Consider the following 22,336-nt stretch of genomic DNA (forward strand, 5'->3'; position numbering starts at 1 on the left):
GAATGTGACCTGTCTTTGTATTTTATTTGGCTGTTACCGTTTGACCTTCCTTGTATCTTAAATTCAAAGTAAATATATCCATTTCCAAAGATCATGGGTTTTAATATAAAAATTCCGCTCCGGTTTTAAAGAAATTAGAACATCTGGCAGCAGGGGCTAAGTAGCGGCAGCCCCACTTCAGTTGGTGAAGAGAGCCTGTGGTCTCCCCGAGGGGGCTGAGTGTGGGTCTCCATTTTTGTCTTACCCTCCAGCTCCCTGTTCCCTGTCTATGATGTAGAGGCAGTTGAGTTTTCAGCCTTTGTTGGAAACGAGGAAAAGAGAACGTTGCTTTGAAGTGATCTTTTGTAGTAAATATTTAACACCATGGCAGATTTCAAGTGAACCAGAAACCACATTTCATAGCAGGATCGCCCTGTGATTGGTTGGACTCCACCCTGCCCCTTATCCTCTTCTGAAGAGGCTTTCTTTTTAATACTATAGAATGCTTTTCCCTCTAGCCACTTCTCCCCACCCCTATTAGAAGAATTATTTGTGGCTTGATTAGCTTCCTCAGGATCTACATTAAAAAAATATCCTGCTGGGCTAACGTTTTGAAAGATTAATCTTGCGAATTGATAACAGTCATTGAAACTCATGTTGGTTAGTGTTGTTTTTAAACAATAGGAATAGTATTCAGGACAGATTAAAATCAGATTAAAATATTTTAAGTATTGCTTTTAAAAGATTAAATACAGAGCACAGACTGAAGCCTGATAAGCTCCCAGCCAAGCAGTTTTTATGTGTAGTTTTCTGTGTGTATGTGTAGTCAGTGAAGACGCTGAACTTGTCACAAAATGTGGATGCGTGAGGCATATTATTGTAACTTGAATTCAGATGGCCCCAAAATTACCCCATTCACTCAGCATAATTGGTTAAACTTGGTCTGGGTGATATCTGTAAGTCATCAAAGGAAGGAATTTTTAGGACAAGGAAAAGATGGTTTGATTTTTCCGGGGGGAAAAAACCATGCAATTTTAAGAAAATCTTTGTTCAGGGAAGGCTGCAAGCACTGGTAAGGAAACATAGAGTTTTCCAAGAAGTTAGCTGAAATTGGGAGTAAGAGACCTCTGAAGAGTCTAGCTTTGGGAAAATCTCTGACTTCGTTCTTGACGTGATTGAGGACTTCATGTACAGTGAATTAGCAATGAGAATCATCTAGGCATATAAACTAGAAGGAAATAAGAAGGCTCTTAGAGCAAGCAACACCAGATACTCAGGCTTGCTCCAGAAGTTTTCCAGGAAAAGCAAATGTCATCTTCTCTGCTTCACTAACTTTAAATTTTGAGACCTCAGGCAGTCTAGTCCATGAAGAAAACGCTCCAGAATGACCGAGATACTTTAGTTTTTAACAACATTTAAAATAAAACAAAAAGTAAAATAAAATGATGTTAAAAACTTAAGTATCTCGGTCATAATTTGTGTCCTTTTTTTTTCTTTTGATATTTGTTCAGAAAGACTCCCAACTTATAATATTAATAATATACCTGTAGAAAATAGGGACTACCTTCTTTTTTCACATTGCACAATCTCCCTAGGCGGTTCTGCCTAATCTCTGGGCTTAAAATTCTTCCAGCCTGGTGATGAATAGAAAATCCATAATTGCAGCTCACATTACCCTCTGGAGCGTCCATTCTCTTTTTTGTCTGGTGGACAGAAAATGCAGCACTTGGTAAGCTGTGAGTCCTTCCAGTGTGATGCACTCAAAACTGAAGTTTATCAGTCTCCAATCCTCAGTCCCCTCCCTACAACCCCTCTTCGATTTCTTTGACTGTTAGCCTTGCCATTCTCCCAGCTGTCAGAATTAGAAAGCTGGACTCATTCCGACCCTTCCTTCATGTCCCCTGTCCAAGTATTTCTCGTTTGTCCCTTTCGTATTCACACTGCTCCTGCCTTTGTTCATCATCTTTCGCCTGGATGAATGCAGTGGCTTCCTAACTGGCCTCCTGTCTACACTTAATCTTTCCTGATCACACCCTTCTACCCTCTAAAGTATGCATGGCACAGTCGTGCACACACTGGAAGGGAGCCCAAGCACAGTTTCCTTGGCGAAGAGTTCTGAAGGCCCAGCCCCTCTTCCCCCATAGCTGTTGCTCTCCTGTTCCAAGTCCGTGCATGCCTCTGTTACAGCTCTTCTCAGTTGCAGCATGCTCACTGTCGCCATGTCCTCACCTCACATTCACAGTGTGCACCTTACATTGTAATCCTGTTTCTCTACATTGGATGCTGTCTCAGAGTATATATCCTCCCTAAATACACATACTGAGTCTTGTTTACCCAGTATGTTTGTTTACTAGAGCTGCCGTAACAAAGATGACACAAATGGAGTGACTTAAGCAACAGAATTTATTGTCTCACTTCTCTGGAGGCTAGAAGTCCCAGGTCAAGGTGTTAGCAGGACTGGGCTCCTTCTGAAGGCACTAACGAAGGGTCTGTTCCAGGCCTTGCTCTTGGCTTTTGGCAGCGTAACTTCAGTCTTCACGTGGCGCTCCCTCTGTGTGCATGCATGTCTGTCTGTTCACATTTCCCGGTCTCAGAAGGACACCAGTCATATTGGATTAAAGACCCACCCAACTCCAGTATGACCTCCTCCCAATTACATCAGCAGTGACTATATTTCCAAATAAGGTCACATTCAGAGGTATTTGGGGCTTGGATTTCAGTAAATGAAATTTGAGACCATATTCAACCCATAAGACCCAGTGGCTAGTGTGTTGACTGACATAACTGTAAAGTAATCAAGTGAAATGATCTTTGAATAAAGGGTCAGAATTTTATTTTCTTCACAGTTATGTTTATGACAAATAAAAGCTTATGATCTTGGGAATACTTTCCCATCTTTAGTTTTCCAGTATATTCATATTAGCTATTGAATTGTTGCACCTCAAAAGATGCTGGTGGAGTATTCTAGTTGTTCTAACTGTCTTGATGATAGAATGCCACTTAGTTTTCAATACAGTTAACGTATGAATAAACTAACAAAGAACAGGAAGGGAGAGATACCTATGAAATCTTGAAGATGGAAAACAGATGGAGCCAGCAAATCAGAAAAGGCTGAGACCTAATCTTAGCCAGGAGGAGCCAACTAAAAGCACCCTCATTTGCAGAGCAAACTCATATCTGAGAGATGGAAAGCACCAGGGCCTCTGAAGACATGCTGAGGCCCCAGGGGACATAGACGAAACTAAATGTGAGCATTTAGCCCCCTGAATACCCCTCCTCACCTGGCAGTCTAGGAAAAGACTTGAGGTTTACTTGGGGACAGCGGGCCCAGCAGACTGTGAGGAACTGAGTAGTGAAAGTCTCCCTAACCAGGCCCGGGGCAGAGAACTGACTGAAGGATATCTCCCTGGAGAGGCAAAGGCTACTCTTGACCTTGCGCATGTGCAGGGAACTTCCAACCATCTTCTTTTTTTTTTTTGAGACAGGGTTTTGCTCTGTTGCCCAGGCTGGAGTACAGTGGTGCCCTCTTGGCTCACTGCAAGCTCCGCCTCCCAGGTTCACGCCATTCTCCTGCCTCAGCCTCCCAAGTAGCTGGGACTACACCTGCCACCACGCCTGGCTTTTTTTTTTTTTTTTTTTGTATTTTTAGTAAAGACAGGGTTTCACCGTGGTCTCGATCTCCTGACCTCGTAATCTGCCCGCCTCGGCCTCCCAAAATGCTGGGATTACAGGCGTGAGCCACCGCACCTGGTCCAACCATCTTCTTAGTGTTCCCTTCTTAAATGCGAATTAAATGTCTTAGGATCACCAAAGACTTCAGGAACACCTTGAACATGAACGAGAACAAAACAGAAAGAAAAAGCAACATGAAGGCAATGCAGGGAATAAACAAATAAAGACAAGTTATTACCTCAAAGGAGAGAAGAGGGGGCATTACATCTATGAAATAATTGTTTGAAATTTAAAGACGTTCAGATGACAAAGGGTTCTTGGAAATTAGAAATGTGGAAGCAGAACTTTAAGACCCCAATAGAAATCTTCCGGAAGGAGAAAACAAAAAGAAACTAGAAAAGATAAATAGGAGGTCAATCTAGGAGGTCTAAGATATAACTAATGAGAATTTCAGAAAGAGAATAGCAGAAACACAGGACTGTGTGTGTCCAGGCCAACAGGGCCACCAAGAGCTCAGGCTGGTGAGTGATGAAAAGATCACACCAAGACATGTTAGGTTGAAAGTTCAGAATACCAGAGATTGGGAAAATCTTGGAACCTTTTTTTTTTTTTGAGACAGGGTCTCACTTTGTTGCTCAGGCTGGAGTGCAGTGGCGTGATCTTGCATCACCACAACCTCCGCCTCCCTGATTCAAGCTATTCTCCTGCCTCAGCCTCCCAAGTAGCTGGAATTAACAGGCATGTGCCACCACACCTGGCTAATTTTTGTTGTTTTTTTTTTTTTTTTTTTGAGACGGAGTCTCGCTCTGTCGCCCAGGCTGGAGTGCAGTGGCAGTAATCTCTGCTCACTGCAACCTGTGCCTCCCGGGTTCACACCATTCTCCTGCCTTAGCCTCCCGAGTAACTGGGACTACAGGTGCCTGCCACCACGCCTGGCTAATTGTTTTGTATTTTTAGTAGAGACAGGGTTTCACTATGTTAGCCAGGATGGTCTTGATCTCCTGACTTAATGATCCACCTGCCTCTGCCTCCCAAAGTGCCGGGATTATAGACATGAGCCACCACGCCCGGCTGTATTTTTTTTTTTTTTTTTTTTTTTTGAGACTGTTTCGCTCTTGTTTCCCAGGCTGGAGTGCAATGGAGTGATCTTGGCTCACCACAACCTCTGCCTCCAGGGTTTAAGCGATTCTCCTGCCTCAGCCTCCCACGTAACTGGGGTTACAGGCATGCGCCACCACGCCCAGTTAATTTCGCAGTTTTAGTACAGACGGGGTTTCTCCATGTTGGTCAGGCTGTTCTCGAACTCCCAACCTTGGGTGATCTGTCTGCCTCGGCCTCCCAAAGTGCTTGGATTACAGGCATGAGCCACAGTGCCCGGCCTAATTTTTGTATTTTTAGTAGAGATGGGGTTTTACCATGTTGGCCAGGCTGGTCTTGAACTCTTGACCTCAAATGATCCACTTGCCTCAGCCTCCCAAAGTGCTGGGATTACAGGCGTGAGCCACTGCACCTGGCCAGAATTTACTTCTCTATATTAAAAAACCCACACCTGCACAAAGGATTAGGAAGAATGACTTTAGATTTATCAATAGCAGTGCTGAAAGCTAGAAGACCTCAAATTCTGAGGGAAATTATTTCCAGCCTATAATTTAGTGCTCATCCAAATTATTGACAAGACGTGCACATAAAATAAAAACCATTTTGGGATCTGTCATGTTTGAAATTTTCCATTCACACACCCTTTCTCAGGAAGCTATGGAGCACTGTGAGCCACTGAAACAGGAAGTCGAAAAAGAAGGAAGTATTGAGTCGAAACCAAAGAAAGGGGAAGGAATTTTCAGGACTCATGAGAGCTGTGTCGAGGCAGAGAGAGTAATTGGTCCAGATGAAGCAGGGAAATGGAGGGCCGGAGGAGGGATGCGTTCTAGAAAGGAGGGACTGAAACCAGTGGGTTAGCTCGTGTGTCTGACACTGAAGGGAGTTTTACTGATCTTTTCAGACAATTTCAGGGAGAATTGGTGGCAAATGTGTGTGAAACCAAGCAAGTAAAAGAAGTTGCAGTTGCTTACTCTAATGGGGAAATAGATGCCTAGAAAGGAATTGTAATCACAGTATGCTTTTATGTTATAATAGAAACAGACCAGATGCGTGGCTCACACCTGCCGTCCCAGCTCTTTGGGAGGCTGAGGCGGAAGGATTGCCTGAGACCAGTAAGATTCTGTCTCTACACAAAAGTAATGAAAATTAGCTGGGTGTGGTGTGACATGTCTGTAGTTACAGCTACTCGGGAGGCTGAGGTCGGAAGATTGCTTGAACGCAGGAGTTTGAGACTGCAGTGAGCTATGATTGCACCACTGCACTCCAGTTGGGGCAACAGAGAGAGATCTTTCTCTAAAAGTAATAATTACAATGAAAATAAAGAAGTATTGATTTGACCATGGGACAAGTTGGTGGATGGGTGTAGGGTTTGGCAGTTTAAGAATTAAAAACACTTGAGGATAATGTCTGTACTGAAAAGATACAGAAATAAAACATGTTATGTAGAAATGTGGAGATAAACAGCAGGTGGAAGGCCTGATAGCTGTGGAAGCACAGCCTCTGCAGAGCATGCTCCACTTGGGTGGAGGCTGTCCTCCTAGTATGAGTTCTAGCCTTGTACTATGTGGCTTCTCAAACTGTACTTGGATTCACTTGACAAAAATTAAAATTAAAAAAATGGAAACTTGCCATCTTGCATACATTTTTTTTTGTCATTTAATTTGTCAATTTTTAGTAGGTCTCCTTGTATGAAGACTAGTACACTGTTGATGTAGAATTACCTGCAGATTGATACTAGCTTAGCACAATATCTTGAAGAAACCAAGAGCATAGCCTTTAGAGTCAGTCAGTTGTTTACTTGGGTGTAAATGAGCTACTGCATGCTAGGTGCTGTTCCCAGATACAGTGGTTAGGAAAATACATGTGGTCTCTCCCCTTGACGAACTCACATTCCAGTGATGGGAGATGGACACTGCAGATCAGTGAGCAAGGTCGTTTCAGATTGCCTGAGAGAGAGAAAACCTGGAATGGGTTGGAGGAGAAGAAAGCCTTCCATGGAATGCCCCTTTGACAGAGTCCTGAGGGTGAGACCACTGCACTTGATTAGGGAACAGCAGGGGAAGGGAGTTCTGGGAGTTCATTAGAATTCAGGACAGTCATCCTCAACAAGAGAGGACAGTGGGCCTTGAGGTGAGACAGACCCTGGCTTGTGACGTCAAGGGTGGTGCTGGACTGGAGGGATGCTGGAGTGTGGCAGGGGCTGCATCATGGTGGGCCCTGCACGCCACACTAGCCACTCTGAATTCTCTGGAACAGAAGAGCAGTGTGTTCTGCCTCGAGGTGATTCCGAGTGCTGGGTGGAGACTGGATACTGGAGGGCTCCCAGTGCCCACCCGACAAGTAGTTCAAAAGTGCTGTTGGGGCTGGGCCCTGTGGCTTATGCCTGTAATCCCAACACCTTGGGAGGCTGAGACTAGAATTGCATGAGGCTTGGAGTTTGAGACCAGCCTGGGCAATATAGCGAGACCTCATCTCTACAAAACATTTAAAAATTAGTCAGGTGTGGTAGTGCACATCTGTGGTCCCAGCTCCTCGGAAGGCCAAGGCAGGAGGATCACTTGAGCCCAGAAGTTGAAGGTTATGATCAGCTGTGATTGCACCACTGCACTCCAGCCTGGGTGACAGAGCAAGACCCTGTCTCTGAAAAACACCAAAAAAGGTGCTGTTGGATTTTACACCATGCGGGTTCATGTGTGCGCATACACGTTTACATTCCTTTTATTCATTCTTTTTACTTGGGGGTAGCTTTTCCTGCGGTCGTTTATGCATTTATTTAGTAGTTAGGTGGTTTGAACCCTAGAAGGTTAACTAATAGCCAGTGCAGCAAGCAGTAACATACTGACTGGTGGCTCATACTTGCTTTATTACTTTATTTTTTCAAATTGTTGATAATTACAATAATGCACATGGGCATGGGTCCAAGACAGGAAGAATTATTGTCTGCAAGCAGATCTGCTGTAAGCTGGTAATACAGTCTGATTTACTTTTAAATTTAAATGCCACATAAATCATAGGAAAGATGTCTTTTAACTTGCTTTGAATTTGGAAAGGGTAGAGCAGTTTCGTATTTTTGTTATTTTCACAGTTTTAATGGGCATTAGAAGTTAAATTGATATGTTATATCCAGATCGATATCTGAGTGTTGTGTGCACCTAATAAAATGTTTAGCAGAATGACTGTATAGAAATTTGTATTTAGAATGTAAAGTTTCTCTCTCCCTGCCCTGTGAAAATCATTTTGGCAGATTGTCATATTTTCTTGTTATAAGCAAAGATACGGGTTATTCACCCAAGAATTTCATGCCTTTCAGCATAACAGAACCTTAGAAATAAAAGAGCCAGGTATGGCGACTCACGCCTGTAATTCTAACACTTTGGGAGGCCAAGGAGGGAGAATTGTTTGAGGCTGGGAGGACAAGACCAGCCTGGGCAATATAGTGGGACCCCGTCTCTGCAAAAATAAATTTTGTTTAATTAGCTGGGTGTAGTGGTTTGTGACTGTAGTCCCTGCTACTTGTGGGGCTGAGGTGGAAGGATTGCTTGATCCTGGGAGGTTGAGGCTGCAGTGAGCTCCAGCCTGGGCGTCATAGTGAGACTCTGGCTCAAAAACAACAACAACAAAACCTCCACAAGAAAAACATAAGCCTGTGATTTCCAATGTTTTGTTTTTATGAAATAATAGAACTAAGAAAACTGTTTTAAATAGATAAGGTTGTTCTTGGTTAATATTACAGAAGAATAATTTTTAAAAAATAGCACCTGTTTATTGTTGCCATCATTTTATGAAACCATTTTAATAACAAAAGGTAGAAGATGACATTAGAATTCAGGACAGTTATTCTTAAGCGAGGACCATTAGCAGTTCTGTACCCTTATATGTCGATGTGTGCATAACACATGCACACTAGATCTTTCTTAGGTTTCTCATTTTTCAGGGAGGCCACTGGAAACCTTTTGTAGACCCTGTTAGTCCTCCTAGTGGATGTTGGGGACCCCCTGCTTTAAAACACTGGCAAAAATAATCATATATATTAAGACATGGATGTTTGGCCGGGCACAGTGGCTCACGCCTGTAATCCCAGCACTTTGGGAGGCTGAGGCAGGTGGATCATGAGGTCAGGAGATTGAGACCATCCTGGCCAACATGGTGAAACCCTATCTCTACTAAAAATATAAAAATTAGCCAGGTGTGGTGGCGCGTGCCTGTAGTCCCAGCTACTTGGGAGGCTGAGGCAGGAGAATGGCTAGAACCTGGGAGTCGGAGGTTGCAGTGAGCTGAGTTCACGCCACTGCGTTCCAGCTTGGTGACAGAGGGAGACTCCGTCTCAAAAAAAAAAAAAAGGTTTTCAGTTGCATGAATTTGTTTTCTTACTTTTTCCCCAGATACATGAAAGGAAAAGAGATCTAGTGAGGTCTAATTCGAGTGTTTATTTAGTGAAATAGTTGGTCAGAAAAATGGAATGTTTTAAAAAGAAGTGTAATTTTTTACGAGTATATGAAATACTCAAACTATGCTTAACCTGATTTTTAATGACTGACTTAATGCATATAAAAACAAGGTATCTATCATGGAGTACCAGGTCAGCCAGAGGAAGCTTATAATTTCTGAGAGTATTGCCAGGTTTGTGCTCAGATATTGTACAGAAAACCCTTCATCATTTGTATTATTTCTGTCATCTGAATCAATAAGAATGATTTAGAATAAACATATTTTATTATTAATATTTAATCAGTAGTACTTCTGAGTGTTTGTTACTTGAAATCATTTCACTCTTTAAGGTTCAGGAAACACATCCGTCTCCATGCCCCCAGCCCCGCTCTGCACGTGCTGGTCAGCACACTCTTAATAACCGCCCAAGTAATGCCGGCCAGCGAGTTCAAATGTGAAGCCCAAGTTCACACCGTTTAGATCATCTTATATTAATTCTGAGGCCTCCTGCCTTCCTGACCTCTGCAGTTGGCTTGCCTTGCAAAGTATGACAAATGCCTACTTTGCTTTGGAGTCACAGTGAATCCTGACTTAGTGAGGAAGCCATCTTTGTTTCTAAGCCATGTTTCTCAAGCAGGGGGAGTTTTAGGAAAATAGAGTTCCATCTGTTATAGTGTGAAACAAAGTTAATATTGTAGGTGTCTCATTTAATAACTAAACTTTGAGTAGCACCCGATTTATGTTGCACAAAGTGAAAACTAAGGTCAAGAGACATTAAATAACTTCCATGAGATTACATGGCTAGGAAGCAGACAGAACGTCCATCAGGAAAACCAGGTTAGAGAAATAATTTACATAGTGCTCTTTTGATCACAGAAGTGTCTTGATAGTAACTGCAGATTCATCTTGGCCTCACTTCCAAGTCCCGGAAACTGGGCCAGACAGGAAGTCAGCAACTCTTGGCAATTTTCTTTTAAATGGTAGGACTGTATTAAATCATTCATCTAAACATTTAGTGACTGAATTCCCACAAAATACGAAGCATTGATGTAACCTGCTTTCCTCATGTCCATAGTTAATGGGTAAAGAAGGAATGTGCGGCCGGGCGCGGTGGCTCAAGCCTGTAATCCCAGCACTTTGGGAGGCCGAGACGGGCGGATCACGAGGTCAGGAGATCGAGACCATCCTGGCTAACACGGTGAAACCCCATCTCTACTAAAAAATACAAAAAAAACTAGCCGGGCGAGGTGGCGGGCGTCTGTAGTCCCAGCTACTCGGGAGGCTGAGGCAGGAGAATGGCGTGAACCCGGGAGGCGGAGCTTGCAGTGAGCCGAGATCTGGCCATTGCACTCCAGCCTGGGTGACACAGCAAGACTCCGTCTCAAAAAAAAAAAAAACAAAAAAAAAAAGAAGGAATGTGCACTGTTTTAAACCCATTTCATGCCATCCTGGATTTGGGAAGGATGGCCAGTCATGTGGGGACTTCGTGGCCTCTTCCCTTGTGTGCCTTGGGTTCAAGCCCCAGTTCTGCGTAATTGCAGCCAGAGAGTGGAAAGAGCCAGCCTGATGATAGTGATGCTAACGTCTGAGTGCTTGCTCTGTGGCAGGCATTGAGCTCCGTGCTTCTGCGTGTTATCTTAATCTAATCCCCACAACAGCCCTGAGCCGTCGGTACGTTAGTAACCCTGTTTTGTAGATTAAAAAATTAAAACCTGGTACTAATAAAAGCTGCCAATGCTTGAAGAGCGCTTCTGTGTGACAAGCACTTTTCAAACACTTAACATGTATTAACTCATTTAAACGTCAAAGCAGCACTGATGTGTAGTTAACTGTTATTGTCATTACCTTATAATGACGAAACTGAGGCCCAGAGAGGCTAGGTGACCTGCCAGAGTTGGCACAGCCAGTCAGTGATGGAGATGGGGCTCAGTCACTGTGTGTCTGTGCCTTAAAGCCACACTCTTAGTCTTTCTCCCACGTCAGTAGTGCAGTGAGTAGAAGAGTAATGGTTGGCCAAGGCCAGTCTCTAGTGTCTCCATACCCCCTGGAAATAAGTTTCTTGGACTTCCTATTTTATAATGGCAATCAGAAAAAAACACAGGGACCGATGAAGAACCTGTTCATTTGAGAATTTCAGGTGTGTGAACACCATTCTGCATGTTTTTGTTTTTTTTAATGAAAGTATTTTATGTATTTGTATATTTTCATATTTTCAAAAACTTCCCTTAGTTCTGATCTCAGACACATACTGAAAGACAGACCTCTATTAAATCATGATGCTTGGCTCCTTACCACTATAATCCAGATGGACAAATTACCACGTTTCCATAAAAAGCGTTGGAGACAGCCTAAACCATTTTCAATCTTGGAAATGATACCTCATTTATACTTTAATGTTTAAAGCTCTAATAAAAGCTGGGGTTATTTGTATAAATTACTGCCTTTGAAAATGATACCTAACCGCTGGCATATGTCACTGTAAGAATAATGACCTTTTACACTTAGAGTTTTCCCCCTACACCCAGTTCACCAGTTTCTAATTAGAATTAAGTTTAAATGTTAAAAAATAAAAAGACCAAGAATTTTCCATTCATGTAATGCAAACTCTCAAGAATAGGTTTTCTCATTTTACTGCTATAAAACCAGAAAATGCTTAACAAGAATCTTGCTATTTTATTAGATAGTGGTTTGAAGCTTTACTTCTCTGCTGAAAAAGATACTCTTAAGATTTCAAATTGTGGTCACTGTTTGGACAGTAAAAAAAGGTGGTATTTCTTACACATGAGGCTCTGGGTCAGAATCATAATAGTCTTCCAGTTGCAGAAAAATATAATTTAATATGTGTACACTTGGGGCTTTACTGTATTAGGATGCGTGCCCGTGTGTTTAGAACAATACACTTTTCAGGTATTGAACCTGTTCCAATTTTACTTACTAGTTCCTCCGCCTCAAATTGTGTCTTCTCTTTTTGACAGATTAGACTCTTAATATTGAAACAATGCATTCCAGATTGAATTCTAGGCATATAATAAGCAGAATTTAAAACAAAAACACTGTATTTTGAACAAATTTTAGACTTAAAAAAAAGTCACAAAAATACTACAAGAGTTCCCCTATACTGTAACCCTGTTTCCATTAATGTTGACATCTTACATAACTTGTAATGCAGTGATCAAAACCAGGAGGTTTGCTACTGGCACAGCACTATTAACTGACTTACAGACCTTATTCAAATAATTGCTGCAGTTTTTTCCACTAATGTCCTTTTCCTGTTCCGGGATCCTGTCCAGGCGCCTGCATTGCATTTACTTGTCATTTCTGCTTAGTCTTCTCAGATCTGTTGCAGTCACCGGTCTTCCCTGATGAGCACCCTCAAATGTCTCATTGTGGATGAGATTAATGTAGGTGTCTGGTGGGTGTCTCTGCTCTCAAGTAATTGTTTTCCCTTTTGTAGCTAATATCTTGGGTGAGATACCTTGAATGGATACTAAGAACAGGATTTTTTTTTTTCCACTTCATTCAGTTTAGTAAATCTTTGGTGAAGGTTCATCATGGGCATAAATTGAAGTTGCTTTAATTTGTGAATCTTGAAGTACCTCAGCATTTGAACAAATATGAATGAAAATAATATATAGGATCTTCATATCTTTTAATAGATGGTCCTTTTACCGACTTTTCCTTAAAAAAGGTTTTTGAGCAAGAGCGTCATACCTTTCGCTATCAGTAGCTTGCGAGTGGTAACTAGATGCCTCAAAGGCCTGCTTCTTTCCGCGTTTATTAGAACTAGAACGGTGTTACCTTACCTTCGCAGGGTGAGACCTGAATACTCGTGTGGCTCATAAAGCCGGATTCCCATTCAAAGAGACCTGATTCTCCCAGTAGTAGGATCAAACCGTGTCCATGGGAAGAGGCTCCGTCTATGGCAGGCACCTTCACAAGCCCTGGAGGCAGATTTGATCCTGGAGTAGTAGCTTCAATGAGGGCACAGATAACTGGGTGTGCACATTTGCTTTGGAGTGAGAGGACTGCCTGGTCCTGAGGGCTTTGTGAAGGAAGGTAGGCTTAGATGGGCCCAGGAGTTGCATCACTTGAGGTGATTAAAGGCCTTGATTTAAAGTAGGTTGAGACTTAGATTTATTTAGATTTACGTATTTATTTCTTTAAGCCATTTCAGGTTTTCGACCAGGTTACTAGAAGCACTTTTTACCAAGTTGAATTTCTGTCCTTGGATTGCTAAACTGTTCCCCAAGCCAGATTAATAAAATGGAATTTCTTATTAAGAATGAATTATTAAGCAAAATGGAAGTGCTGGGCTAGGGAAGCAGTTGATGCAATTTGTTTTCCAAGCCTTAAAAGTGCCGCAATGTGCATAGATCACAAGGACTGGCTTAAGTGCCAACGCATGGGGCATTAATTTTTTTTTGTAGAGGACTCCAGGTTTACAGGATATCAGAAGTGCTGACTTGGCAGCAAAATCCCATTTGTAACATGTTAGATTAGGAAACAGATTGATTTATATGTTGATGTAATGGATCAAGGCACAGTCTGTGCTTAAGGAAATGGAGAGCACATTAAATAAGGGCATTTTCAAGGTAGAAGTACAAACATTACAGAAAAAATTAGCCTCCTATACTCTAGGTAGGGTTGGGGTATGTTTGATTAGTTGACTCCTAAAACATGGTCCACAGAGGCTTTTTATATTTCAGATGATACCTTCTTGAGAGTCTCTCATGACCACAAGGATTAATCTTTCTGAACTCAAAAGTGAATCACTACAGCATATTAGCTGTCTGGATTGATTCCAGTTTCTCTGCTTTTTCTTGGTGGTAACTGATGTGAGGATCCGTTTGGTGTTTAGCTGCCTCTTCCTGTTGCTTTAACCTCTGGTATTTTAAGATTCTCTTTAGGGAAGAGAGTACTGACCATCTCAGCACAGAGCCGAAATGCATTTACCACTGATGTGTTGACCTTAGTGGTTGACCCATAAACTGAACATTTATACAGTTGGAACTCTTGTGGTCTTTCAGCCAACAACTGTAATGAGTAACATGTGGAACATAATCTTTGGTGCTGATAAATGGCTTTTTATGATGAAATTGACCATTCCACGCTGCGGCTTGGGTGACCTCATGTAACTAATTACTGTTTCTTAGCTATATTCATTTTTGGAATTTAAGGGGTAAATGGTTTCTCCTTCTGCAGGCTGTACTGCTGAAAGATTAAATACCACCTGAAATCTGATTTGTTTACTAGCTGCCTTTAATGTAAAAATATAGAAGGCCAGAGAGAATCTAGGAAACACTGCTCAGAAGCTTTCAGATTTAACTATAGGAGTTCTTTCATAGCAGGTTTAGGAAGCACATTCCTTCCGTCCTGTAGATTTGGCTTTTCATATACTTATTTATCATGTCTTCTTGATTTTCTTCACTTAGTTCTATCTGAGCTTTTGAAGTGGGAAGCAAAGGATTCGGGTGAGAGCACTGGTTTCAGTACACAAAAATATCCCTGGGGTTTCCTTACCTTTATCTTTAGATATCCCCATTTTTCTCCACACACAATCCAAGTTTCTAGTCATAATCCTTAGATTATAAAAGAACAGGCTTTTTAGTACACATCTTTTCTTTTTTTTGAAACAGATTCTCTGTCTCTGTTGCCCAGTCTGGAGTGCAGTGGCGCAATCTCGGCTTCACTGCAACCTCTGCCTCCAGGGTTCAAGTGATTCTAGTGCCTCAGCTTCCCAAGTAGCTGGGTCCATAGGTGCGCTACTACGCCCGGATAATTTTTATATTTTTAGTAGAGACAGGGTTTCATCATGTTGGCCAGGCTGGTCTCGAGCTCCTGACCTCAGGTATCCACCTGCCTCAGCCTACCAAAGTGCTGGGATTACAGGTGTGAGCCACCATGCCCGGCTTGGTACACATCTTGAACTAAGTGTGAAAATAAAGCACGTCTGTCTTGTGCATCCTTTATACCTTTTGATTTGTTTGAATTGAGCACCACTAGAGTATTACCTATGAATAGGTGTGTGTTCCTTTGTACACATATCTTTAGGTGTTTTTTCCTTCTTTGGGGGAAGCAGGAGCTCACATTAGTCTGTAGCTTCACATGCATTCATACTGAAGGCATAGGGCCTTCCACTTTAATAAATGAGTATTCATCCCAGCAGAGTAAAGTCAATTCTAGTTAATAAAGGTGCTAATTGTTTGTTGGGTTTAATTGAGGTGTTTTTCAGCCCTGATAGATATTGGCAACATTTTAATTCCAAATTAGCTTTCTCTCAGCTGTCCAACTAGGTTTGGTGCTTCCTTCTCTTATACTAGTAGAAAGCAGGTTTATTTTAATAAGCTTCGAAGCAAAACATATGTCAGATGGTAAATTGGTCCAGGAAAAAGACCGTAATATATTTCACAATCAAATTTAAGTTCCTGATTAGAAGGATTGTTCGTGTCTGTGTAGTTCATCAGCATAAATAAATGTTTCCTAGAAAATTGTACGTTTTCCATATATTTTAAAAGTCAGCTAGGCGTGGTGTCTCACGCTTATGATCCCAGTCGTTTGGGAGGTCAAGGCAGAAGGATCAGTTGAGCCCAAAAGTTTGAGACCAGCCTGGGCAACATAATGAGACCCCATCTCTACCAAAAGATAAATATGTATATACTGGGTGTGATGGCACATGCCTGTGGTCCCTGCTACTCAGGAGGTTAAGGCTGGAGGATGGCTTAAGCCCAGGAGGTCGAGACTGTAATGAGCCGAGATTGCCCCACTGCACTCCACTTGGGTGACAGAGCAAGACCCTGTCTTTAAAAAAAAAAAAAAAAAAAAAAAAAAAAAAAGGTGGGGGCATCAAAGCTACCCTTTCTTGTTAATAGGAAAACCATGTTATGTATATGCTGTTTTTAAAAAGAACAACATAGTAGACCATATAATCTAACCCTCCTCCTCCACAAGTTTTAACTTAAGAACTGTTATTTATTGTTTTTAATTTTGAAGAAAGTTTTGCATCTGGGGACACTTAACTCTTATGGCTATAACCATGAGTAATGGCGTATTTCTAGAGAGATGCCTGTGCTCCTCCCTCCCTCCTTCCCTCCTTCCCTCCCTCCCTCCCTCCCTCCCTCCCTCCTTCTTCCCTCTGTCCCTCCCTCCCTCCTTCTTCCCTTCCTCCCTTCCTCCCTTCCTGTCTGTCTTTCTGTCTTTCTGTCTTCCTGTCTCTTTTTTTTTTTTTTTGAGACGGAGTTTCATTCTTGTTGCCCAGGCTGGAATGCAATGGCGTGATCTCTGCTCACCGCAACCTCTGCCTCCCAGGTTCAAGCAGTTCTCCTGCCTCAGCCTCCTGAGTAGCTGGGACTACAGACATGTGCCACCACACCCGGCTAATTTTGTATTTTTAGTAGAGATGGGGTTTGTCCATGTTGGTCAGGCTGGTCTCAAACTCCCAACCTCATGTGATCCGCCTGCCTTGGCCTCCCAAAGTGCTGGGATTTACAGGTGTGAGCCCCCATGCCCGGCTGATGCCTGTGCTTTTCTCGTGCGTGTCTGCAGGAGCCTTGCTGTCGTAATGTTACTTCTCACCTATAGTTTCTGAACTGTTAATGGTTAGACTGCACATAAAAGGATTACAGGCCAAAGACAGATCTTATGGAATAGTTAATTATTTTTACCCAACATGAGATAAACTTGTTCATTCAAACTATACTACAAGTCTACAGTAAGCAAAACAACATGGTAGTGGTACCAAAACAGAGATAGAGACCATTGAAACAGAACAGAGCCCTCAGAAATAATACCACACATCTACAACTGTCTCATCTTTGACAAACCTGACAAAAATAAGAAATGGAGAAAGGATTCCCTATTTAATAAATCGTGCTGGGAAAACTGGCTAGCCATATGTAGAAAGCTGAAACAGGATCCCTTCCTTATACCTTATACAAAAATTAATTCAAGATGGATTAGAGACTTAAATGTTAGACCTAAAACCATGAAAACCCTAGAAGAAAACCTAGGCAGTGCCATTCAGGACATAGGCGTGGGCAAGGACTTCATGACCAAAACACCAAAAGCAAAGGCAACAAAAGCCAAAATTGACAAATGGAATCTAATTAAACTAAAGAGCTTCTGCACAGCAAAAGAAACTACCATCAGAGTGAACAGGCAACCTACAGAATGGGAGAAAATTTTTACAGTCTACCCATCTGACAAAAGGGCTAATATCCAGAATCTACAAAGAACTTAAACAAATTTACAAGAAGAAATCAACCCCATCAAAAAGTGGGCAAAGGATATGAACAGACACTTCTCAAAAGAAGACATTTATGCAGCCAACAGACATATGAAAAAATGCTCATCATCACTGGCCGTCAGAGAAATGCAAATCAAAACTACAATGAGGTACCATCTCACACCAGTTAGAATGGTGATCATTAAAAAGTCAGGAAACAACAGGTGCTGGAGAGGCTGTGGAGAAATAGGAACACTTTTACACTGTTGGTGGGAATGTAAACTAGTGCAACCATTGTGGAAGACAGTGTGGCGATTCCTCAAGGATCTAGAACTAGAAGTACCATTTGACCCAGCCATCCCATTACTGGGTATATACCCAAAGGATTATAAATCATGCTGCTATGAAGACACATGCCACACGTATGTTTATTGTGGCACTGTTCACAATAGCAAAGACTTGGAACCAACCAAAATGTCCATCAATGATAGACTGGATTAAGAAAATGTGGCACATACACACAATGGAATACTATGCAGCCATAAAAAAGGATGAGTTAGTGTCCTTTGTAGGGACATGGATGTGAAGCTGGAAATCATCATTCTGAGCAAACTATTGCAAGGACAGAAAACCGAACACTGCATGTTCTCACTCATAGGTGGGAATTGAATAATGAGAACACTTGGACACAGGGTGGGGAACATCACACACCGGGGCCTGTTGTGGGGTGGGGAGGCGGGGAGGGATGGCATTAGGACATATACCTAATGTAAATGATGAGTTAATGGGTGCAGCACACCACATGGCACATGTCTACCTGTGTAACAAACCTGCACATTGTGCACATGTACCCTAGAACTTAAAGTATAATAAATAAGATTTTTCCTTTGCCTTTAACTTTGATCATATACATCCAAAAGTCACTTTTTATTCTGTTCCAATTCCTGGGAAAAGGATTTGTTTATAAAGATACAAATAGTAAATAATTAAGGTTTTTAAAAGATGAATTCTGTCACAAACCTGAATGACTGTTGCCTCTGTGCTAGCCTTTTTGGAGTAAACCTGCAATTTTTTTTCCTTTGGTAGGCTCTTGCAGCCAATGCTGGAACAGGATTTGCTGTTGCTGAACCTCAAATCGCAATGTTTTGTGGGCAGTTAAATATGCATGTGAACATTCAGACTGGGAAGTGGGAACCTGATCCAACAGGCACCAAGAGCTGCTTCGAAACAAAAGAAGAAGTTCTTCAGTACTGTCAGGAGGTAAGGGTGTTGCTGGCAAGTTAAAACCATTTTTCTGGGGCAGGGTTGAATCTGTTTACCTTAGAAATAGATATTGTCATTCTCTTTTGACCTAAGACCAAGATGCTAATGACTGGAGCCCCAAGCCTTTTGTTTCTAAATGTGTGATATGACCCAGACCTCTCGAAGGCTTTGCCTGCCTGTTCTGTGAGCTCTCAGTTGTTGAAGGAAGGGATGCTGCGGAAGCCTGGCAAGTACCATGGAAGTGCAGCGTGGTTCTCGTCCTCCCACTTGTCTTGGAAGATGGAAAACAAAACATGTCAGGTGTATGCTTGTCTTTTCTACTTACCGATAGAAAGCCACCAGTATTCTAAATGATCATCTCAGGTCTGATTCAACTTTGGGTTAAAGAGAAAATGATATGAGATGTCACAACTTTTATTTATTTTTTCTGATAGAGACAGGGTCTTGCTACATTGACCAGGGTACTCTCAAACTCCTGGCCTCAAGCAGTCCTCCCTGGCCTCCCAAAGTGCTGGGATTATAGCATGAGCCACCGCTTCTTACCAAGATGAGCACACAGGGCCAGGGTGAAGTTCTGTAATTTCATTGACAGACGTTTCCATAGACTCGCCTCATGGACTCATCAACTCAACACCTGCTCTACAAGCAAACTTGACATCTCATGAATTTGTTTTGGGCTAAAACCTTGCTGCTTTTGTTTGTCCTTAAATATATATTCTTTTTGAAAAGAGAAGGCATGGAAGTTTTCAGAGGTCTGAACTGTCAAAAGAAAACGAATACAGTATCTTTTTATTTGATGACTTCAGTTGGAGCCGGGGTAATAGAGTGGAACTTTAGATGTATTATAGGATAAGGGTGGAAGCTGAGTAAACTTAGATACTCCATCCTTACTTGCATGTGCGTGTCTGTCTGCAGATTGATTTATTGTGTGTGTTTTTGTTTTCTTAACAGATGTATCCAGAGCTACAGATCACAAATGTGATGGAGGCAAACCAGCGGGTCACTATTGACAATTGGTGCCGGAGGGACAAAAAGCAATGCAAGAGTCACACTGTTACACCTTTCAAGTGTCTTGGTGAGTGTTCTTGGTTACTTTTCAGGAAGTGCCAGCCCCCTCCCATTTTAAATTTAATTTTCTCTTGGCTCACAGTGAAATATTTACACCTGTTAAGAAGCTGAGTGCGGCATGAATTTATTGGGGAGAATTTCTCTTAGGGGTGTTTACTGGCTTCGAGTGTCGGTGGTTGACCTCCTCTCAGTGATGACTAACTGCCTTCCCATTGTAGACATTCTTCCTTGGCACTGCATAAGGGTGCTACCCACAGAGCAGTCGCACTTATGCGCTCACATTGTTAGATATCAGTGGTTTACGGTGATAGTGGGGAGTAGTATTAAAGAAAGCAGCCCCAGGAGAAGAGTCTTCTGTTTCCCTTACTTCATCCCACACACGTTTGCACCATTTGACCAAACTGCTGGTATTTTTCAGGAGAAAGAAAAGTGACTTATAGCAGCAGCCTGTGGACAGTCAAGGGTACCAGGGCCAGTGCTTATAGGACCTGCCATTCTGAGGGGTTTGGGGCTGGTAAGGGTATTCATGACTGTGTTGCTGGTGTCAACATTCAGAGCCAATTTGAGTAAAATGGTAACAGTTTGCTGTGCAGAAACAGAGTTGTTGCTTCAAATGCTCAGGGAATATATTCATTTTAACCATTTATGCCTGATACATTGGAATTACACTCACCTATCTGTGGTCTGGGTGATTCAGGAACAGATTTGGTCACAGAAACTTCAAAGGGCAAAAGCAGTCAATTTTAGATTAGCCCTGATGGGCTTAAAGTAGATACAGCATTAATATAGACATCCTGAGTGATTCTGTAGCTATATGTAATTGGAACTATTAACTTTTTCTCCTTCCTCCCTTCCTTCTTTAAAACCTTTCCTTCAACTGCTGATGGCAGCAAAGTGGAATGTGATACTTTTTCTCATTCTCACATGTAGCAAGGGGCAATAGCCAAGCAACAGGAAGAGGCAGCACCCCGAACAACAGTGTTTAAAGTGTGTGGCAATTAAGTTTGTTTTAAAAGTATTCGTAAGGAGAAAGAGGGACATCATGTGTGCTTACCACTGTTTACTTTAAAACTGGGCATCTCAAGATTGGAGACTTGTTAAAAACTTGGTGTGATGTGGTTTAAGGATGCTTTCTATTCTGTTTGGCTCTGAGAAATCTCTAGGTATGAGGTTTCATTCATTCATTAAAAACATTCTCAAACTAAAAGTGAAATGAGATTATCCTGGAATATTTGTAGACAGTGGATAGAAAGTGCTTGAAATCATTCCTTCTGATTGCTCCCCCTAAAGACTTTGCAGCATGATTATCTCCTCTTGTTTGTCCTTGTCACCTTCCAGCTTCACTCCCCACCCAGACATCTGAGTGGGACCTGGGAGACTCTTTTATTCTTCTGTTATCCTTTATCTCCCTGTATCCGGTCAGTTTCTGAGCCAGCCTGTTACTTACCTCTTAAATAGACTTATAGTCATGATTTTCAGACTGTGCGCCAAGGCTCCTTGGGGCATTGCAGCAAAACTCACAGGGCATTCCGGGATATTTTTGATTTTTCAAGGGAAATGTAGTGACATCTGTCAGGCATTTTGCAAACTACTAGCTGGAAGTAATTTACAGTTTCAACGTGAGATCATTTATTTTGATGATTTCATATCTCTGTGAAGCTGTGTTTTTAGTTATTCCTGTGATAAAAAGCAAGTATCTTTTGAAAATCACTGAAAAAAAAAATGAGGGTGATGATGTTCGGTCTGATTGCAGTTGGGGGAGGTGTGCAGGGCCCAGTGGGCACTAAGGTGATAGGACGTAGTATGTATTAAGTTGTTGGCTCTAACTACTTAACTTTTAGGTATTTTTTTGCCCAGGAGTCCTGTGAAAAAATTCCTAAGACACTCAGGGTGCTATGAGTAAAAAAATGTGGTCATCTCTGGCTTGTGTCCTCTTCCTGCATCAGATTCCCACTGCCCTAGCTCAGCCTGTGGTCAGTTCTTGTCTGGGCCAAGAGCAGCCTCCATGCTGTTTCTCAGTGCTGGTCGTCCAATCTGTTGCCTGCCGATTGAAAATAAAGACCGAATCATGTCTCTTATGCACAAATTCTTGAATGTTGAAACTCGTTAGCATGGCTTCAAAACTCCAGGATCTGGCCCTTGCTCAACTCTCCCCTGGTCTCTGTGATCTCATGCTTTAGACTTTATCAGCATTGACCACCCCAGGGTGCTGGTCACGCACCATCCAGCTCTCAGCATTTGGAATGGCTTTCCTCTGCTGACTTTGCTTGGGAAGCTCTTCCTGCACAGCTTACCTCAGCAGTTGCCTGCTTTAAAGGGAGGCTTTCCTGGTCTTATTTTCTATCCATTCATCCAGGTTTCTGTAATACTCCGTGCTGTTGCCATTGCACTTATCACACTGTACCATGATTGTTCATAGACCTTTCTCCAACTATGCTGTGAACACCTTGCCAGCAGCGACCCTGTTTTAGTCTTTTTTGTCCCCTCAGCACCATGGTAGTGCCTAGAATATAGGATATACTGTTTACGATAATTATAACACAAGAATGCTACTATAGTTGGTACACAACCAAAATTTTATTTTATTGCTTTGTTTCCCAAACGATA

The 22,336-nt window shown here is 42.1% G+C and overlaps 1 protein-coding gene across 4 annotated transcripts in view; it reads left to right on the forward strand.

The window, feature by feature from the left end:
• APLP2 (amyloid beta precursor like protein 2) overlaps positions 1-22,336 on the forward strand; it is a 726,249-nt gene that overhangs the window by 672,104 nt on the left and 31,809 nt on the right. For all 4 annotated transcript variants that reach the window (XM_050755954.1, XM_050755956.1, XM_050755957.1 and 1 more), the window contains 2 exons: positions 18,485-18,658; positions 19,613-19,736. In XM_050755954.1, coding sequence (XP_050611911.1) covers positions 18,485-18,658; positions 19,613-19,736 — 298 coding nt within the window. The remainder of the gene's footprint in view (positions 1-18,484; positions 18,659-19,612; positions 19,737-22,336) is intronic.

The sequence above is a fragment of the Macaca thibetana genome, chromosome 14 (assembly GCF_024542745.1).
Source record: "Macaca thibetana thibetana isolate TM-01 chromosome 14, ASM2454274v1, whole genome shotgun sequence".
Taxonomy (NCBI): Eukaryota; Metazoa; Chordata; class Mammalia; order Primates; family Cercopithecidae; genus Macaca; species Macaca thibetana.